Source organism: Pteropus alecto, unplaced genomic scaffold, assembly GCF_000325575.1.
Source record: "Pteropus alecto unplaced genomic scaffold, ASM32557v1 scaffold182, whole genome shotgun sequence".
Lineage (NCBI taxonomy): Eukaryota > Metazoa > Chordata > Mammalia > Chiroptera > Pteropodidae > Pteropus > Pteropus alecto.
In genome coordinates this window covers 264,404-282,208 of record NW_006433946.1, presented here as the reverse complement: position 1 = coordinate 282,208, position 17,805 = coordinate 264,404, and the positions used below count along the sequence as shown (strand labels likewise).

The 17,805-nt window shown below is 33.0% G+C and overlaps 1 protein-coding gene across 1 annotated transcript in view; it reads right to left on the bottom strand.

Moving 5' to 3' along the window:
- Positions 1-17,805, bottom strand: part of CPS1 (carbamoyl-phosphate synthase 1) — a 116,704-nt gene that overhangs the window by 42,428 nt on the left and 56,471 nt on the right. Inside the window, exon 21 of the mRNA XM_006908487.1 lies at positions 15,960-16,078. Coding sequence (XP_006908549.1) covers positions 15,960-16,078 — 119 coding nt within the window. The remainder of the gene's footprint in view (positions 1-15,959; positions 16,079-17,805) is intronic.

Genomic DNA, 17,805 nt, shown 5'->3' with positions numbered 1-17,805 from the left:
CAAAACAAAAAACATAGGTATAAAGGTTGAGTTAGATAAAGAAATACTATATATTTAACCTTGAGCCACTTCTTACCTATAGATTTTTCTAGCTACTTGCTAAAACATTTTCCCATCATTGTGGGACAGCAGTAAAAGAAAAATCAAGCAAAGAGTAAGTAAATATCAATGACATTTCTTTATTATTGCAAAAACTATCTGAGGCTAAACCTATATTATGTTACTCTATTGACAACCACATTAACCTCAATGACTAAACTCTAACCCTGAACAACAGCGTCCAAACACTCTGAAGAAATGTGCCTTGAAAAGAACCGTCTTGCCTATAATTTTGACTATAGGCTAGCATAAATGCAAGTTCTTCAAGTACAAAGATAACCAGAAGTAATATATTTATCTTTTGCTGCTTGGTTCATGTTTTTTTTTTCTTTTTCTTTTTTGCCTTGAATAATTTATTTTTATTTCTTCCTACATGGAATATCAGTCAATTCTTCAAAGGTTCCAATATTGCTTTAAATGAAAATAATAAATAATGGTACTAAACAAACAAACAAACAAGAAACCATTTAGATTCCTCACATTTCTATTAGGGGTGAAATACACTTGCTTTTGTTTTGTCCACTTTCAGCAATGCGGTCTTTTCTATTGCTGAAATATGCATAATTCCTCTTATTCTTTTCTACCAAAAAAATTCAATAGAGCATAAAAAGACATTTTCAGCAAATATACAAAGTCTTCCTTCTCCATCCACAAAATAAAATTAGACTTTTACAAACAAACAAACAAACAAACAAACAAAAAAGCTGATTGATAAAACTCACTTTATGCATTAAAAAGTAAAGTAAATTAATTTTGTGTTCAACTCTGGAGGCAAAAAATAACTATCTGTCATAAGACTAACTCAATCGTTACTGTTCCCCATAGTATATCTGCCCCAGAGAGTTTTCATATTTAAAGGGGATGCCTGAGAAGAGAAATTGTAATGCAAAATAATGAATCATGAATGATAAAATTTTAGAATGGGGGTGAAAACTATTTCTCTGTAGGTGCCCCCTCAATCATAACAGGTGAGAATTCTGAAATAGATGCATTAAGCTAGACCTGCAGAGTTCATGTTTTAAGCTCACAAGCTGATTCTCAGGATATTTTCTTGGTGAGCCCAAAACTGCTTTAACTTTTTCCCAATATTCCAATAATGAGATCAACAGCATGATATAATATTTTTAAACATCTTGAAAATTAGTGTGTATTAAACGAAAATGGCGTATGAATATATCTGTGTTCACCTATCTTAACTTGAATGCAAATATTGGGTAGGTGTTCATATGAAGTCCAAAGTGACATATCTTCTATTGTATTTCATTCATGGTCACTCTGGTTATTAATTTCTGCTTTTTAGATATGTTCATAAAATAGTACAAAGCACTTTACAATCCTCCTTACTAAGAAAATAGATATTGATTCTGACTCAACATGGCAATTACAAGGACATAGACAATTTAGATCCTTTCCCACATGATTCTGCTAGGCACCCTTAACTCCAAGACAGGGAGCAGGTTGCCTCTCTCTATTGCCCTCATTCACTTTCTCTGCTGCTTCTGCATAACACAGGACTGTCTGGCATATCATTACACACAGAAGAAAATTGACTTTATTCTCTACTTGTTCTGATACAAAATTTTATTTTGAGTCCCATTATAATAAAATAAAAGAAGAGACAGTTTGAAGACACGATTCATTAGCTTTGGGCCAGTGATTCAGATAAGGTTAAACCTCTTCAGAGTCAGATACAAGATGAATAATCTTAAGTGAACATAAAGCTCATTTAACAATGTGGAGATTCAAATACATGCTCCTCATCTTTATCTGCCCATATCGGGCTGCCTTCCATTTTGTCTGCTAAAAAGAACTTCCAACAGAATGAGATTTCTTAAAAATCAAGGTGGGCAAAAACTTGTTTTAGAGACAAGGCTATAATATTTCTATTTTCCCAAAGGAAAATGAAAACCTTAATTTAGAACAAACTCAAAACAGAATTACTAAAAAAAATACAAAAACCAAATTTGTTATTCAAAACTGCTCTTTGAAACCTCAATAGGGAATGCTCCATTTATATTATATTGTAAATCAAAGGAGCATTATATTAAGCAAAAAATGTGATCAGCTGAATGAAGCATATTGCATTAAAGTGTACAGTTTTAAAATACGTATAGTAAAAAATTATCCTTCTGTTATTTAATATGTATTTGTGTGTACTAATATGTTTATGTTTATCTTTACTTCTTAGAACACGAATACATTTTTTTAACCGTGTCTCCTATATGTCTAGAAGTTCTTTCCCCTACCAACTTTCCTTCCTTTCAGAGTTCAAGGGCAAACTCTTTAAAAGCTTATACTTTTATCACTGTATAATAGAATCTAAACAATAAAACAGACACTAAATAGCTGTGATGCTTGCCTTTTCAAAATCTTCACTTTCTACTTAGCAGCACAAAATGACAATCTGAAATTTAGAGGGGAAAAAACATCTCGAAAGCAGACAATCAGACTTTTTACACACTCTGCCATAATCTTCTAACGGTTAGACAGCATGGCTCAGCTTCTACGGGGGGGAAATCTCTCGTGTGTTCTCTGGTTTTATAAACAAGATAAGTCTTTCTCCTCTCTCTCTTCGACTTCCAATGTAGATTTTGTTGTTGTTTAAAATTCTACACTGTCGTCTCTGAAACTTCCACTACTCACACTTAGTCTTCAATAATAAATGATAAAAGGAAATGGAATAAATTCCCCTTAATGAGGAAATTTTCACCTGGCATAGAGGAGCTGGGGAAATCTATTAACCGACTGGAGGAACGCCTGCAGCATTGCAATTACCAGGGGAGCCGGCGTACTTCACACAGTCCTCTCTTCCACTTGACTGGCTTTTATCTGATCTACCAACTCACAAGTAATACTAAACAAATTTCCCTCCAGATTGCACAAGCTCTAATGTGAAAATGAGCACTCCACTTGGCCTACAATTATGGGATGGGCTTGCAATTTTATTATTATCTTCTTTTTAAAAAATCCCCAAAAGGCAGAAGCTGAGAAAAATATTAGGCCTGATGCTCAGTAATGACGCCTGCTTTCATAAGAAAAGAGAAGAGAGTAAGATATATATTCTCTGCCACGAGACCCCTTACCAGCCTCTCCCATGTGTTTCACATGGCTTCACTGATTATTTTTGGCATTTCACAGGTTCAAGACCATGCCACCATCACAATAGTGCAATCAGTGGATATGTTATTTGTCTTCTCATCTTTTCTTTCAAGGAGACAGGTTGTTACCTCTTTCCTTGCGAGAAATGCAAAAGGTATTTTTCAAAAGCAGCAGTAGCGTTTAGAGAAGCAAACGATAAAACCCAGGCAATTAAGTAAATACTGTTCTTTTCTCTTAATTTCTGAGAGCGCCATGCCTTGGTTCTGTAAAGCAATGATGCTTTTGGAGGAATTAAAGAAAACCTTGAACTTTATCTCTCAAGAATAGGACAAAATATTTAAGACAAACAATATCTAGATCCAATGCTCATTTGACGGTATGCCATCAAGAAAATTTCCTATTAAGATTTGGGTCCACTTAGCACTATCACAATAATGCTATAATAACACAAATGTTGATTTTCAAAGGACAGCACATTTAAAATCATATAGATATTTTTAAGTAGGCAATTTTTAATTTTTGAATCCTATGTTCATTTTTTACCAATCTTTAGTGATCCCAATAATTGAGAAACAGTGTAATATTACTTTCAACCTGATAAGGCCATCTATATATTATTGATTATAATATGATAATTATATTCTATGAATACTAACTAATAATACTGGGGGAAATAACCTCATATAGGTTAAGTTAACTATAATTTTTGAGCTTTAATGAATCACATTTTGTTTTTCAGTGATTCTTAATCAAAAATGCTGTGACTCTCTTTCTCTGCCCTTGATTTGGTAACAATGAAAAACTAATGGGAACCACCTAATTATAGTAGTAAGTCATGTCTATTAGTGTATAAAAAAGTGTTTTGTTACATTTAAAAAAGCATGCTTCTACAAATCAAATAGCTTTCACATGATTAAACAAAAGGGAACATTTATACTATGAAATATTGCTTTTGTTATTTCTGATTAATAAATTCATTTATAATTTTAAGTCCATCTAATGTAATCTTTCCCCAAAAGTAAAAAGATCTAGTCACTAAGCAAATCCTGAGTTTTCTCATAAATATAGATTTGTTATATGTACAGAATTTAAATCCAACAGATATAAAAAAAAATCATACGAGGCCTTGTAAAAAACTCAAATTGAATGAGCATTCTTTGATGTTTTAAAATCTGTTATTTCACAAATAAGTTTGTTTGTCCTATATTGTAAACTCCCTCCATCATCTTTGTTTAAAGTAGGTCATGTTTCCACAGAGTAGTTTTCCAACTATTACATATATTGTCCCAAGCAACAAATGTATAACTTTCAATATATATCTTTCTTAGAATTCTAGAAACCATTACTTCTTATTAAAATAAATTACGTAACTGAAGCCTATCCACTAACTGCTGCATAGATTTTTTTTTCTTATTACATGTAATATATATAGGAATAATTTTTGACCAAATAGTTCTAGTTCTTGAATGAGAAACTGTATGCCTTTTCTAGAAAGGGGGGAAATGAGAAGCCATTTCTAAGAGGATACAGAAAAGTTCTAGACTTAAAATCTTGTAACATGTCACACGCAATCTACCTTAATTTGAGGATTACTATTTATAGAGAAATCAAAAATCTTTATCACTGAGAGTTTTCCAGAAGACATGAATGCACATTAACAACCATGACAGCAAAAATTCTCACATACTTTATATACTTTATACTGATGACTATACATTCATGAATAAATTGAGTTGTTCACTCTTCAAGACGCCTAGAGCAAAATATGGTCAATTAAATTAGTCATCAGCTAAAGAGTAGATGGTAGGGTAGGGTAGGGTAGGTTAGGGTAGAGTATGAGGCAGTATGTACAATATCAACACAGACATGATGACACTGATGTGATGGCCATTGTATTATTATTATATTTACATAGACAAATAGTGCCTAGCTGCCTGTTTCAACCTTAAATAGGCAAATCTAGAGTCAGTCTCCAACTATGCTGAGAAAAAAAACATCGATCAGATGAAATGATGAAAGTGTAAAGTGTTTATTTAGCACGATGCCAAGCAGGTAATAAGTGCTTCATAAATGCAAATGCCAGAAGACAAGGAAGAAGGGGAAGAGCAGGCACGGGAGAGGAGAAAGACGAGCAAGAGGAGAAGCAGCAGAAGAAGGAGAAGTTAAGCAAAACGAAATTGCCAAGTCACCTAAACTTGGCCCCAACGCCTCAGCTCTTCTCAGTCTCTTCCCTCTCTTCTATAGCATTCCTGTCTCCATATCTTGAGAGCATGAGGGACACCTCACTTTGAACTCCCTGCAAATCACAAATGATCTTCTGATGAAAATATGCTCCAGGCATCTACTCTGCTGTGGGGAGGCATGGCCACCACTTTAAGCTTTTTAGGATAGACTTCACGTACTTCATCTTCAAGGGCAGATGTGAAGGCTCTGTGACCCCATAAAGGCATCTCAGGTATGAATGAACAATTGAAGAAATTCTGGGATATAGTGATTAGCTTCTGTAATTATAGCTCAGAGAACCTATTTTGCTTAAATTTAATTTCCATTGTACATGCCAGAAGTTTTTTACTCATACTCACATTAACATTTAAAGCATTTGCATTGTATTTAAAGAAAAAAATATACATATATGTATGGATGCATATGTATATGTAGTCTTTAATATAAACATAGCAAATTTTTAAAAGAAAATCATTATCCTAGCTCCCTGTATCCTTGAAAATTTTGTTTATGTCTTTTAAAGGTCACTCACTGGGGCTTGCACCCAGCTAGGCCCCCGTGTTTTTCCCACAAGAGTTCTAGAGAAGGGCACATTTCTTACAGTGTTTCTGCTCCAAGTGGGGTCAACAATTCAGGCAGGAAAACAGACAGCTCACAACTTGACAGCTAAGGAGGAACTGATCTCCAGCTGTCTGATTTAAAAGTCATATCTCTAAAAAGAAGCTTTTGAAAAGGGTTCATGACTAGAACCAAAGGCAGAAGCCCTGGGCTAGATTTCTTGCTTTCCTCTGACTGATGTGACATGAAGTATGACACACATCTCAGTGTGTCTCAGTTTCACCACCCACAAAAATAAAATAGTGATTATTTTCTACCTGTATTATAACAGAAACGTACTTTAAGGTCACCAGAGAAATATAGATCTCTGTATTATAAATACTATAAGTATATATTTTTGGCCTTAACTTTCTGGCTGGTTAATTAAATCAGAACTTCACTACGATTGTAAATATTTATGAATATTTCTCAGAAAAACTTTTCTAAAACTTTCCAATTTGAAAACCTGAATAATATTTTTTATCAAAACCACATATTTTGGCTTGTTCTCAAAAGGCAATAGAGATTTTTATTTCTATATAACTATCATAATTCTTATGGTTCACATTAACATTTAAAGCATTTGCATTGTATTTAAAGAAAAAAATATACATATATGTATGGATGCATATGTATATGTAGTCTTTAATATAAACATAGCAAATTTTTAAAAGAAAATCATTATCCTAGCTCCCTGTATCCTTGAAAATTTTGTTTATGTCTTTTAAAGGTCACTCACTGGGGCTTGCACCCAGCTAGGCCCCCGTGTTTTTCCCACAAGAGTTCTAGAGAAGGGCACATTTCTTACAGTGTTTCTGCTCCAAGTGGGGTCAACAATTCAGGCAGGAAAACAGACAGCTCACAACTTGACAGCTAAGGAGGAACTGATCTCCAGCTGTCTGATTTAAAAGTCATATCTCTAAAAAGAAGCTTTTGAAAAGGGTTCATGACTAGAACCAAAGGCAGAAGCCCTGGGCTAGATTTCTTGCTTTCCTCTGACTGATGTGACATGAAGTATGACACACATCTCAGTGTGTCTCAGTTTCACCACCCACAAAAATAAAATAGTGATTATTTTCTACCTGTATTATAACAGAAACGTACTTTAAGGTCACCAGAGAAATATAGATCTCTGTATTATAAATACTATAAGTATATATTTTTGGCCTTAACTTTCTGGCTGGTTAATTAAATCAGAACTTCACTACGATTGTAAATATTTATGAATATTTCTCAGAAAAACTTTTCTAAAACTTTCCAATTTGAAAACCTGAATAATATTTTTTATCAAAACCACATATTTTGGCTTGTTCTCAAAAGGCAATAGAGATTTTTATTTCTATATAACTATCATAATTCTTATGGTATATATAATCCCAATTTGGCAATATAAAATAATTAGATAAATCCCCTTCTATTAGAAAACAGTTTATTCAGAGCCTTCCAGGCTAATTAGTAGATATATAGTCATTCAAAAATGAAAACCTAGAGATGCTCATTTACAATGTCTTCCATGACAGAGTAAGTTTATATCTTGGACTATACATTTTTCAATTAATAATTTTGTGAGTCCCTTTGAGCAGCCAGGAATTTTAATGCATTTTCCTCTACCTCAATTTACCTTTTTTGTCATGACAAAGGAATTCTGATTTTCACTTTCTACCAAGAATAGTTCATTTATTTAATGGGCAGAGTATCATACAAATATTCTTGTTTACTCTATGCAAGGCAAAGTTCCAAAAAAAGATATGGTAAATAAAGAATTGGAAACCAGTCATATCTGTTTCAGAACCGATACTGTACTTTAGAATGGTGAATTCTATTCTGCATACACACAAATCAGCAGAAGCTCTTAAGAAAAGCTTATAATAAAAGTATATTAAGTAATTATGGTATTTAGAATTTGTCCTAATGGGATTTACAATTTAATTGGAGGATATTACCAGCATATATGTAACAATTATAGAACAATGAATGAAATTGTGTGGCTCAACTACACACATTGAGCAAATAGGTAGATAATATCCACCTTAATTTCTGTTCACAGACTTCATTTCTTTATAGAAAGACTTTCATTTTTATGAAACATAGCAGAAGTATAACAAAAGAAGAGCAAACACAATTTGTCACTTCCTAAGTAGAATTCGTCCATTTATCTACCTCCTCTTTCTCATTGCACATTTGGTCCTTAGAGTCTAGCTACGACTCCTACCTCCACATCATCAAATTTGGAGGACTTGCCCAATTCTCTCCCATTCCGCTCTACCTAAACCATGCAATATTGTTGAAAGTGTCTTCCTATTTTATTTATTTTGTTTGAAATTCACTCTTCCTTTCGCTCTCATGACATTGAAATATAATGAAGGAAAAAACACTGTCCTTTTATTCTGAAAGTCCTAAACACAAATCCTGACTCGAACACGCACTACCTCTGAAATCTTGAAAAGTTTACTTAAACATTATGAGCTATTGTTTCATCTATGAAATATGAGACAGGGTTGTATAACTTCTAGGAACTCTTAAATTGAGATTTATATGAGGTAACATATGCAAAGGTCTTAAAGCTTGTTTTTAACCTCCGTTAAGTTTTCACAGCCTTGTGTCCATTAACAGCATCCTGTCTTATATATAGCTATGTATATATATTTAATCCTCAAAAATAGATTACAAACTCGTTGAAGGCAGGTTAATGATTACCAATTATCATTAACAAATGGCATTGGATCTAGTACCATGTCTAGAACATAAAAGTTACCCAATAAATATTAATGACTGAATACATGAACAAATAACATTTTGTCTAATAGCAGCTCCTAACAAAGAGAAATGCCATCAAATAAATAACCCATCATGCTGAGATCAGAGATACTGACATAGAAATAATCTATTAATTCTTGACTATTATAAGTTATGGCTATATATTATTTAAAATCAACTTAAAATTTTTGGAACAGTTGAGCATATAAGAATCAATACTAAGAAAATATATAAGATTCATTTTATGAATGATCTGAATATCACTCTGAAACATTTTAAGTAAAACATTCATCTTGCCCATAGCAGAATCAAGTACTCTCTCATACATTCAAAATGCACAATTATTTGTCAAAACTATGAAAACACTATTTAAATAATGAATTTAATGAGGATACTCAGAACATCAAACATTTGATAAAAAATTGTATTATAGCTGATTCAATAAAGTTAATCGAGGCTTATCAAATCTAGGACATCACTTACAATATCCTATCTTATCAAATGCAGCACAAAAACAAATTTAAAATAAAATGTATTTTTGGCATTAGTTCACAGAGGCATGGAAATTCTCACAGTAATACTCCTCTTTCATAGAGAGAAAATGACTTTTTTATGTAAGCCCCAATTTTTAGTGTTCTTGAAGCAAGCTTCATTAGATAAATGGTTTAGGATATGAAGACAAAAACCATAGAATGATAACATGTAGTAACTGATAAAATTGTTTTCCTTTAGGATAATTACACATAATATATATTCATCTAGCTGCACAGCTGCCTAGTAAAATAAGAGTACTTTTCTTTTTTACTAGGGTGAAACTGAGATTTACAATAATAGTGTGAGTTGATAGTGAAGTCAAAGGACATAACCCATTTTCTGCAAATCAAATCAATGGGTTTCACTAAAGTGTCCAACCGTCTCCATTCCCATTCTACATTCAAAATAATAAATATCCACATTTTAGTATATTTTAGAATGTCCACAGACTGGAGTGGGGAAAACAATAACATATGTCATAACAAAGTATTGTAAAAATTAAAAGTTGATTGTATGTTATATATAGGAAATATATTTTCCCTATATTACTTCTATATTTAATACATTTTAAAGCTAAAGTTGTTTATTATTTATTTTTTTCCTACCAGGAAGTATAAATTATCATTAGAAAGTGAAGAACTGGCCCTTCTGTCTTATATCTAAGTTTAACAACTTTTAGGTGACATTTTCTCCCCGGAATCTTCAATCAAATATAATCACAAAACATTCTTGTCTGGTTTTGTCATGCTTCATGAACAAGTTAAATAAAAAGTCAATAGAACTAATATGTGTAGGAGAGGACATTCAAAGGGAGTGTTCTAGCTAAGGTGACACCTGCATTATTACATCTGCCAGAAGTTTGTGGCTGTAGAGAAATGGCCAACTTTACTGAGCTCAATTTAGCACTTGAATGCCCAAGTATATCTCACCAGGCTTGCCCTAGATTGTTTTCCTAAGCCATAAGCACACCTATGATTTTTCAGCACTCATCAATGGATGCAGTTTATCACACTGAACACAGTGATAGTCGTATGAATATTAGGCCCTTCAAAAGTGCACTTACTTTTTCTTTTTTTTTTTTTACTACATTGAATGTAGCAGTAAGTGGCAGTGAAGGGGGAAGAGAATATTAATATTATCAGGATTAAAATATTAAGAAACACGAAACCTACAGAATATGGAAGAAAGCAATTTTTTGGATAAATTATGCAATAATCTGTAGTAAATTAAGTTTATATCAAAAATTAATAGAGAAACAGATTCAAAATCTTAGTTTCTGATACTTATATAAAATGACCTATATCACAATCACCTCCCCTGCTTTTGAACATCTATGATGGATGATAACAGATTTTTAAAAAAATAGTTACCCACAATGTTGTTAACATAAATAGTAGTGTTGTGCCAAAAAAAAAAAAAAAAGAGCAACATGGGCCATTCCAGAAAAATTGCCCAAATTTAATAAAATGCAAGAGAAGAAGCAATTATCAGTCGAAAATAGCTAAATAAACCAGGAAATCAAAATAAAGAAATAAAAAATTAAAAAGAGTCACAGGCAGAAGATGAGCAGATGTTCAGAGCTGCAACTGGCAGTCTCATATTTTTTTCTTGTCTGTTTTTTTTTTTTTAAGTATCATGATTGCCTTTTAATCTAAAATTGCTAATCCCATTTGATATAAAGAAAAATGTTTGGGGTGTAATGTCCTGAAATAGGTTCTGCTCACAAACAAGCTTTATTATAGTTGAATTTCTTCCTTCCATATAGCAAAAGGGGTTCAGCTGAGAGGTTCTTGTATCTTGGCTTGTCTACTAATTACTATTATAGTTGACTCTTTATATGTGTTGGTTCTATGTTGATAAGAATATCATTCCTTTTTTGACTACTGTAACTATACTGAAAGTGTCTATTATATGTAGTCTTATTTCCTCCAAATGTTATATGTAATTTGTCTTTCCACATACCAAAACATATATGTGTGCATCCACATATACAAAAATGTATATACAGTCATGTATATGTATATACATATATATGTGTGTACATACACATACATGTATCACACAAGGTAAATATAAAATATCCTTGGCTCTGGAGTCCTGCTCAGGTTTGATCTCAATTCTGTTTTATATTAGCATGTGATATCAAGAAAGTTGCTAAATATCTCAGTGCTTCAGTTTATTAACTATAAAACCAGAGTGATTACTACCTTCCTTAGGTTGTAGTAAACATTAAATGAAATAATATGAACAATGTTTCATATGTAGTCAATAAATTTGGCAATTATTATTTTATGCTTGGATGGCATTCAGAATCATTTGATTGAATCAAAATTCAAGTCTCTGTGTAAACAGAGTTCTAAATACATCATTTTGTTACTTTATTTAGTTATTCGATTTGCAGCACTTGCAATTCTGGCCTCCAGGCCAGATTTATTTGCATGACCAAAGTTGAATCTGTCAATGTACTAAAGGAAGAAAGGACTATAGTTGAGATTTTTGTAGTTTGTAAGAGATGAAAATAAGCATATTTTTCCTCTAGTGAGTAATGATGAAAATGCTATATGGGAGGAGCATTTATGCGTGAAAGAGTCAGTGTTGGTAGGGTAAGTAAGTATGGGGAAAATAGGCATACTAAAGTTTGGCTAGCTCAGTGGGGAATGAATAAGGCTTATGCAAATGTAGCACCACTGAAAATTCTGACAGACTTAACTTTTCTTAAATTCTTTACAAAGTGATCTGGTAAGGTGAAGTTAATAGATTAAACATCTAAATTCCCATGCATATACACAACAAGCACTGGAATCCTACATGATACAACTCACATCACACTGAGTAAAAGGAAACTTTCCGAAACCTAAAGAAATCCACCGTAAAATATATTATCACTCTAGGTCGATTAATGTCACTACTCCAGCTTATAAATTTGGGGAACTGCCTAGAACAGTCAACTCTCCTAGCATGCCCTTGGGCAGCAATAAACAATTTAAGAGGAAAAAGAGAAAGTCAGTGTATTCAAGTGGGAAAGAGAAATTTTTTGCTGAAACTGTCTGAATAGCAGTTATCACCTAAGTTAGTAAGAATATTTATTGCTCTGGAAGTCTCGGGATAGTTGCCATTGCTATGATGGCAAACTGAGTTCTTATGGGTGCAAGCGCTCAGCTCAGAGTCGGGATGTGGTGTGGATTATTCTAACACTCATCTAATTTATCACATCACCCTGAAGAAGGCTGGGATTTTAATCATCATCCTCGGCATGATACATGTTTTTCTCCACCCTTCAAGGAAAGGGACTTCTTACTGTAATTTCCGCTTTTACTTAGACATGGAAAACTCGTCAGTTATTTTCTTAATGCTGACCTTGCTACAATCATTGTTTTGTTTTCCACACTCCAGTCTGTGGATATTCACATGTAGATTAAATACATGGGAATATTCAATTTGGGAGCCAAGTTCTGAACTTCATTTGAGGTGACTATGTAAATGGAAGTAATAGACTGACAATCAATTTGAGTGATATACTCATCCTCTGCTAGTGAATGTGTTTATTGAATATTAAAAGAATTTTAGCATGATTAACAACTATAAAGTAGGGATTTTTGTTTATTAGCCTAATGGAGTGCTATTGATCTTTCGATAATAGCATTCGCATCAATAGCTATCATTGCTTTGTAGTATTAAAATAAGTGACAATTCATCATAAAGAAAATTATGAAATGATGCACTGCAAAATATATAAGCAAATGCAAATTGTGACTCTGAAAATGAGTATTTAAATGCATATATGTAAAAACACAAAAGACTCTTCATTATAACAAGTAGCAGTTTCATTTTCAATGAGAAAGAGGGAAAACTTTCTTGGGCACTCATCATGAGCCAAGTGTCCTTTACACTTATATCATTTAGGCTTCACGAACTATAAATAGATATTAACAGGGAGAATATGAGACTAGAGAATGAGTGAGGTAATGTGCCCATGATTCCATGGTGGGTAAGACTGCACAGCAATCTATCTGACTGGCTCCATAGCCTATGCTCCCTCCAGTGAACAAAAAGGAACCAGGTGAAACTTAACCCAGTCTAGCATTCCATACTTTATCCTCTCTTTAAATTTCTCCTTTTCTCCCAGTTGAGATCCCCATTACCTTTATTCCCAGGAACTTATAAGAAAAGTGGAAAGCGACATGGGCACATCGGCACCAAAGATATGTTGAGCCAAGAGAATTTTGGGGTCCTCTCAAATTACATAAAATAAATAATTAGCTCCTAGGCCTATCCTAGAGCCAACTTTCCAACACTGAAGCAGTTGAGGTCTTGAAACAAAGTAAACCATAAACAAATGCAAATGAAAAAGAACAAGTGATCTTCTTAACCTTTCTCTAAACAGGCAATACAAAATTTTGCCATATAATGCCAACTGTTAATGGAAAGATATCATTACTGTTGGAGCTATATATATATATGCCTTGATGACTGAGTCTTGCTGGATATTTAGAGACCGAGAAAAATGGAAAATGTCATAATTGATAAAAGCAGAAGATGCTAAGGGTGAAGATAATCAAAATAGGGCAAGAAAGGTCAAGTCCTACACACTCCATTTGCTGCAATATTCTTTTAACTTCAGACCCCTATGTGCCAATGAATGGTAGCTTCAGTGGTCATCCATTTTTATTTATTTACTTAACATCTCTAAATAACAATCGTCAAATCAATATGTGTGCATCTAGGACAATCCAAAAAGAAATGAATTAAACAGTAAAATATCACTCAGATAATAATGAATTCAGGGTTTATGTTTACTAACACCACGAACCATCTGTTGAGCTCTTGAAACAAGAGATAAGTATAATTGTAAGTATAATTTTTAGAATAATTTATTAAAAGTATATAAAATGTTTAATGTAGATAATTATGAACAATAGAAAATATTTCTATGTACAAATATACTTATGCAAGAAAATGAAGATTGAAAATGTCAAATTATTAGCAAATAAATGCAACAGGATGTAGGAGTCAGAAAGATATTATAAATGACCTGTAACAGTAACTCATTCTAATCCTCCAAGGACCTTTATCACTATCAATATACAGTTATTTCTGCTTAGCTAGAATTTCAATCTGCTTTCTGGTTGTTAGAAAAACTATTCAATTAAAACATCGAATTTGTCCAAAAATCAGAATGTTTATCAAGTGGAAATTTAAATCACAATAACATCTGCTGTTTTTCACCCCAGGTCTCTTCCACTGCTACAATTGGCATACTGTATGTTTCTAGCACCCTCATGTGGTTTAATTGGAGCAGTTTCATAGACATTTGAAATCAGTTTTCTAAAACTGAAAACAGTGGAACAGACTATATATAATTCAACATGGAAGTTCTGCTGGGTCACAAACCATCTCAAGTCAGCAAAATTCTAAGATGAATGTGTAGGCTCGATTCTTAACTTATTTGCTACCTACTGTTCATTTTATGTGGTCACTAGAAAGGATGACTTACGAGGAAGATCAAAATTGCCAGTTTTCAAAACCAAGCATTTGTTGTGGGCAATTGTTGAATAGGTAGATGAAAAGAACCTCATTTTGCTCAAAAAGAAGAGCAAGTGTTTTCAGTGCCTGGTTTATATGAGTCTTGTTGAGGTAAACACAGCAATCCAAGTATACATTGAAGTTGCTAAACAGTTGAGAAATCAAGGCTTTGAGATCTTCCACTGTCTTCGACTACATTTTTTAGCGATTAATTTTTCTACATTTTCTCAAATCATTTGAGAACAATTTACACCATCAAAATTTTTTTCTTCTTTAAAAATATGCCTACATTTGTGTGTGAGGGTTCTTTCCAATAGTAGTGTATTTCAGAGCTCTCTTAAAAGGGAGAAACTAAAGAGGATTATATATTATTTCTTAAATTGATAATAAATGCTCCTCTTATCAAAAATACATTTTTAAAACCTATCCATGACTTTATAATCCTGAGGTGCCCCAACAAACGGTCTTTCCACAAAAAAATTAAACAGTAGATTTTAAAGCGCTGACATTATCAGAATATTCTGAACATAAAATAAAAATTTTTTAAATAATTGGCCATTAAGGAGATAAAAATGTAAATTAGTGAGAGGTAAAGACTGTTAACAGAAACTTGAATGTAGCTCATTTGTATGCTGAACTAGAAGTCTCAATGTTAAAAATATCAGTAGAATGCAAAAGGAATATATATATGCCCATCAACATACAGAATGTGAAGCTTGAAATTAAGAGAAAACAGTCTTTAAAACTCAGAAAATGTATAGAAAACATGAATTTTACTCTATTGATTATTCAAATTTAAATCTAGGTAATGTTTGGTAATTAAATAGCACATGAATTCATAAATATACACTGATTTTCATAAATTCAAAGACCTAATAAAAACATCACTGTATTTGATGGCAAGAGTTGGGGTAGAAGATAGTTCAAATATTAATAGATACCTTTTAATAAGTAAGTAAACATCTAAAAACCCCACATTTCTTCTGGCTATGGCTACCGTTTTATAACCTTGGCACTATTTACCTCATTGAAGCATAGTTTTTGGCCAAATCCTTAATGGTAAGAAGAAGACTATTTGAAAATTGCACGAAAGGGATCTAGAAAATTGCAGAGCCAGGCTGCCTTACCTGTTGAGCCCTTTCAGTGTCTTTTCCATGTTTAAAATGTCACGCATCTTATACAAAAACCACTTGTCAATGGAGGTGAGCTTCGTAATCTCATCAAGAGACATGTTGTCTTCCAGGGCCTGCCAAAAAGAGAAGACATACTTTCTTGGCAAATATTTTATAAATGTCTTATGTGATTGAAAACAAATAGCAGCCATTCCTCTCCATGTTATTCAGAGAGCCTGAGGCTATAGACCAAGACACGAAACATGAAACTGATATCATATCATTGATGTTGCTCCCAATAAAACTACAGATGCTGTCAACTATATCCAGAATGGCATACAGAGGAGGTGCCCAGAGTTAATCAGAGAGGTGTGTGCTCAGAAAATCCCCCTAAAAGGCTTTGCCTCTTGCTATTTATATGATCAGTTACCAATTATGCCCTAAATTTTGGACATCTCTTTGGAATTAAAAGGAATCTTTTTAAACTATAATTAAGCCAAATTGGTAAGAAAATCTAGAATCTTTATAATGATCATTTTACTTGTATTTTGGATAATTACCCTTTAGCAAATAGCATACCTTTTTTAACTTTGTTTAACATTCAAAGAAACTAGTCAGTGAGAGTATATGGATCAAATCTAACTTGGCGTTATTTCTCTAGAATACACCCTGACAGAGGCCTGCAAACAAAAGTTGTTTTGAATTAGTTACTTTTGCATAGGCATTTTACAAAATCCTGATATATTCCAAAATAATGTAAATTTACTTCAGTTCTGATAGGCAGTTCAGCCTTTTTCTGAAGCTTAATTTAGCAATTTTTCGAAAGTAAAATTACATCTGTGGGTCATTAGGCTGAGTTAGGTAAAGCAACTGAAAAAAGAGGTAAACTCTCAAAACCAAAACTTTATATTCAAAAGATGTCTACTCTTATTCTTTATTACTTTACATACACAGATATTTATACCAAATGAAAAATAATGATGAGATAATATTCCAAAATAACATATTTTAGAATAGAACATTATATTTTGATATCTCATTAAGAAATATATGCAACTAATAACTCTGTTGTTACATTTCAACCCAGGGAACTTAATTTTCTTAAAACTTTTACTTATTTCTAGTATCTAAGAGACCATAATTATGTGTTGAGATAGAGCATAGCTCATAATTCCATTGATTAGAATATGATGACATCTAAAGGTAATACTCAAAGGTCTGTTCACTTCGTAAGTCTATTCAATGTTTCTTTTGTTTAATTCTCCCTGTTCCCAAGGATTTAATATTCTTTCTTATTTTCCAAGTGATTTAAGCACAATTAGCTGTTGGTCATCAAAATTCTGAGGGGGATAGAACCTGCAGTTAGTGCACTTGTGACAAACCAAAGGAAGTTTCCACACAATCACACATAGCAATCACCCTGCGATTGACTCAAGACTTAGAATCCTGTAGTCATTTCACTGTGAGGAAACACATAGCGATATCTGCAGTCTCAAACAGGAAGCAGCAAGATCCCACCCATCTTGGGACTTCATCTTCAAGCACTACAGCTTTGCCATGTCGCACGGCTGTAGTGAAGTTCATAATGACTCCACATAAGCTTGAGGTGACTTTAATGTTCCCCAAATCAAAAAGAATGTCCAGTATTCTCCCCAAACCAAAAGAGATGATGATCTAGTCATCCTGAAATAAGACTGCTGCAAAAATCGGGCCTCGGAGCAAGTTGCCCTTTTCCAAGAATCATGAAAGCGAGTGAAGATTTACACTCTCCCTTCATTCTTTTTCCCCTTCAGCCCTCCACAGTTCTTACACGCTTTGTCAAAATCACCAAGCTCTTGGTTGCTGTGGAAATGAACAGTAA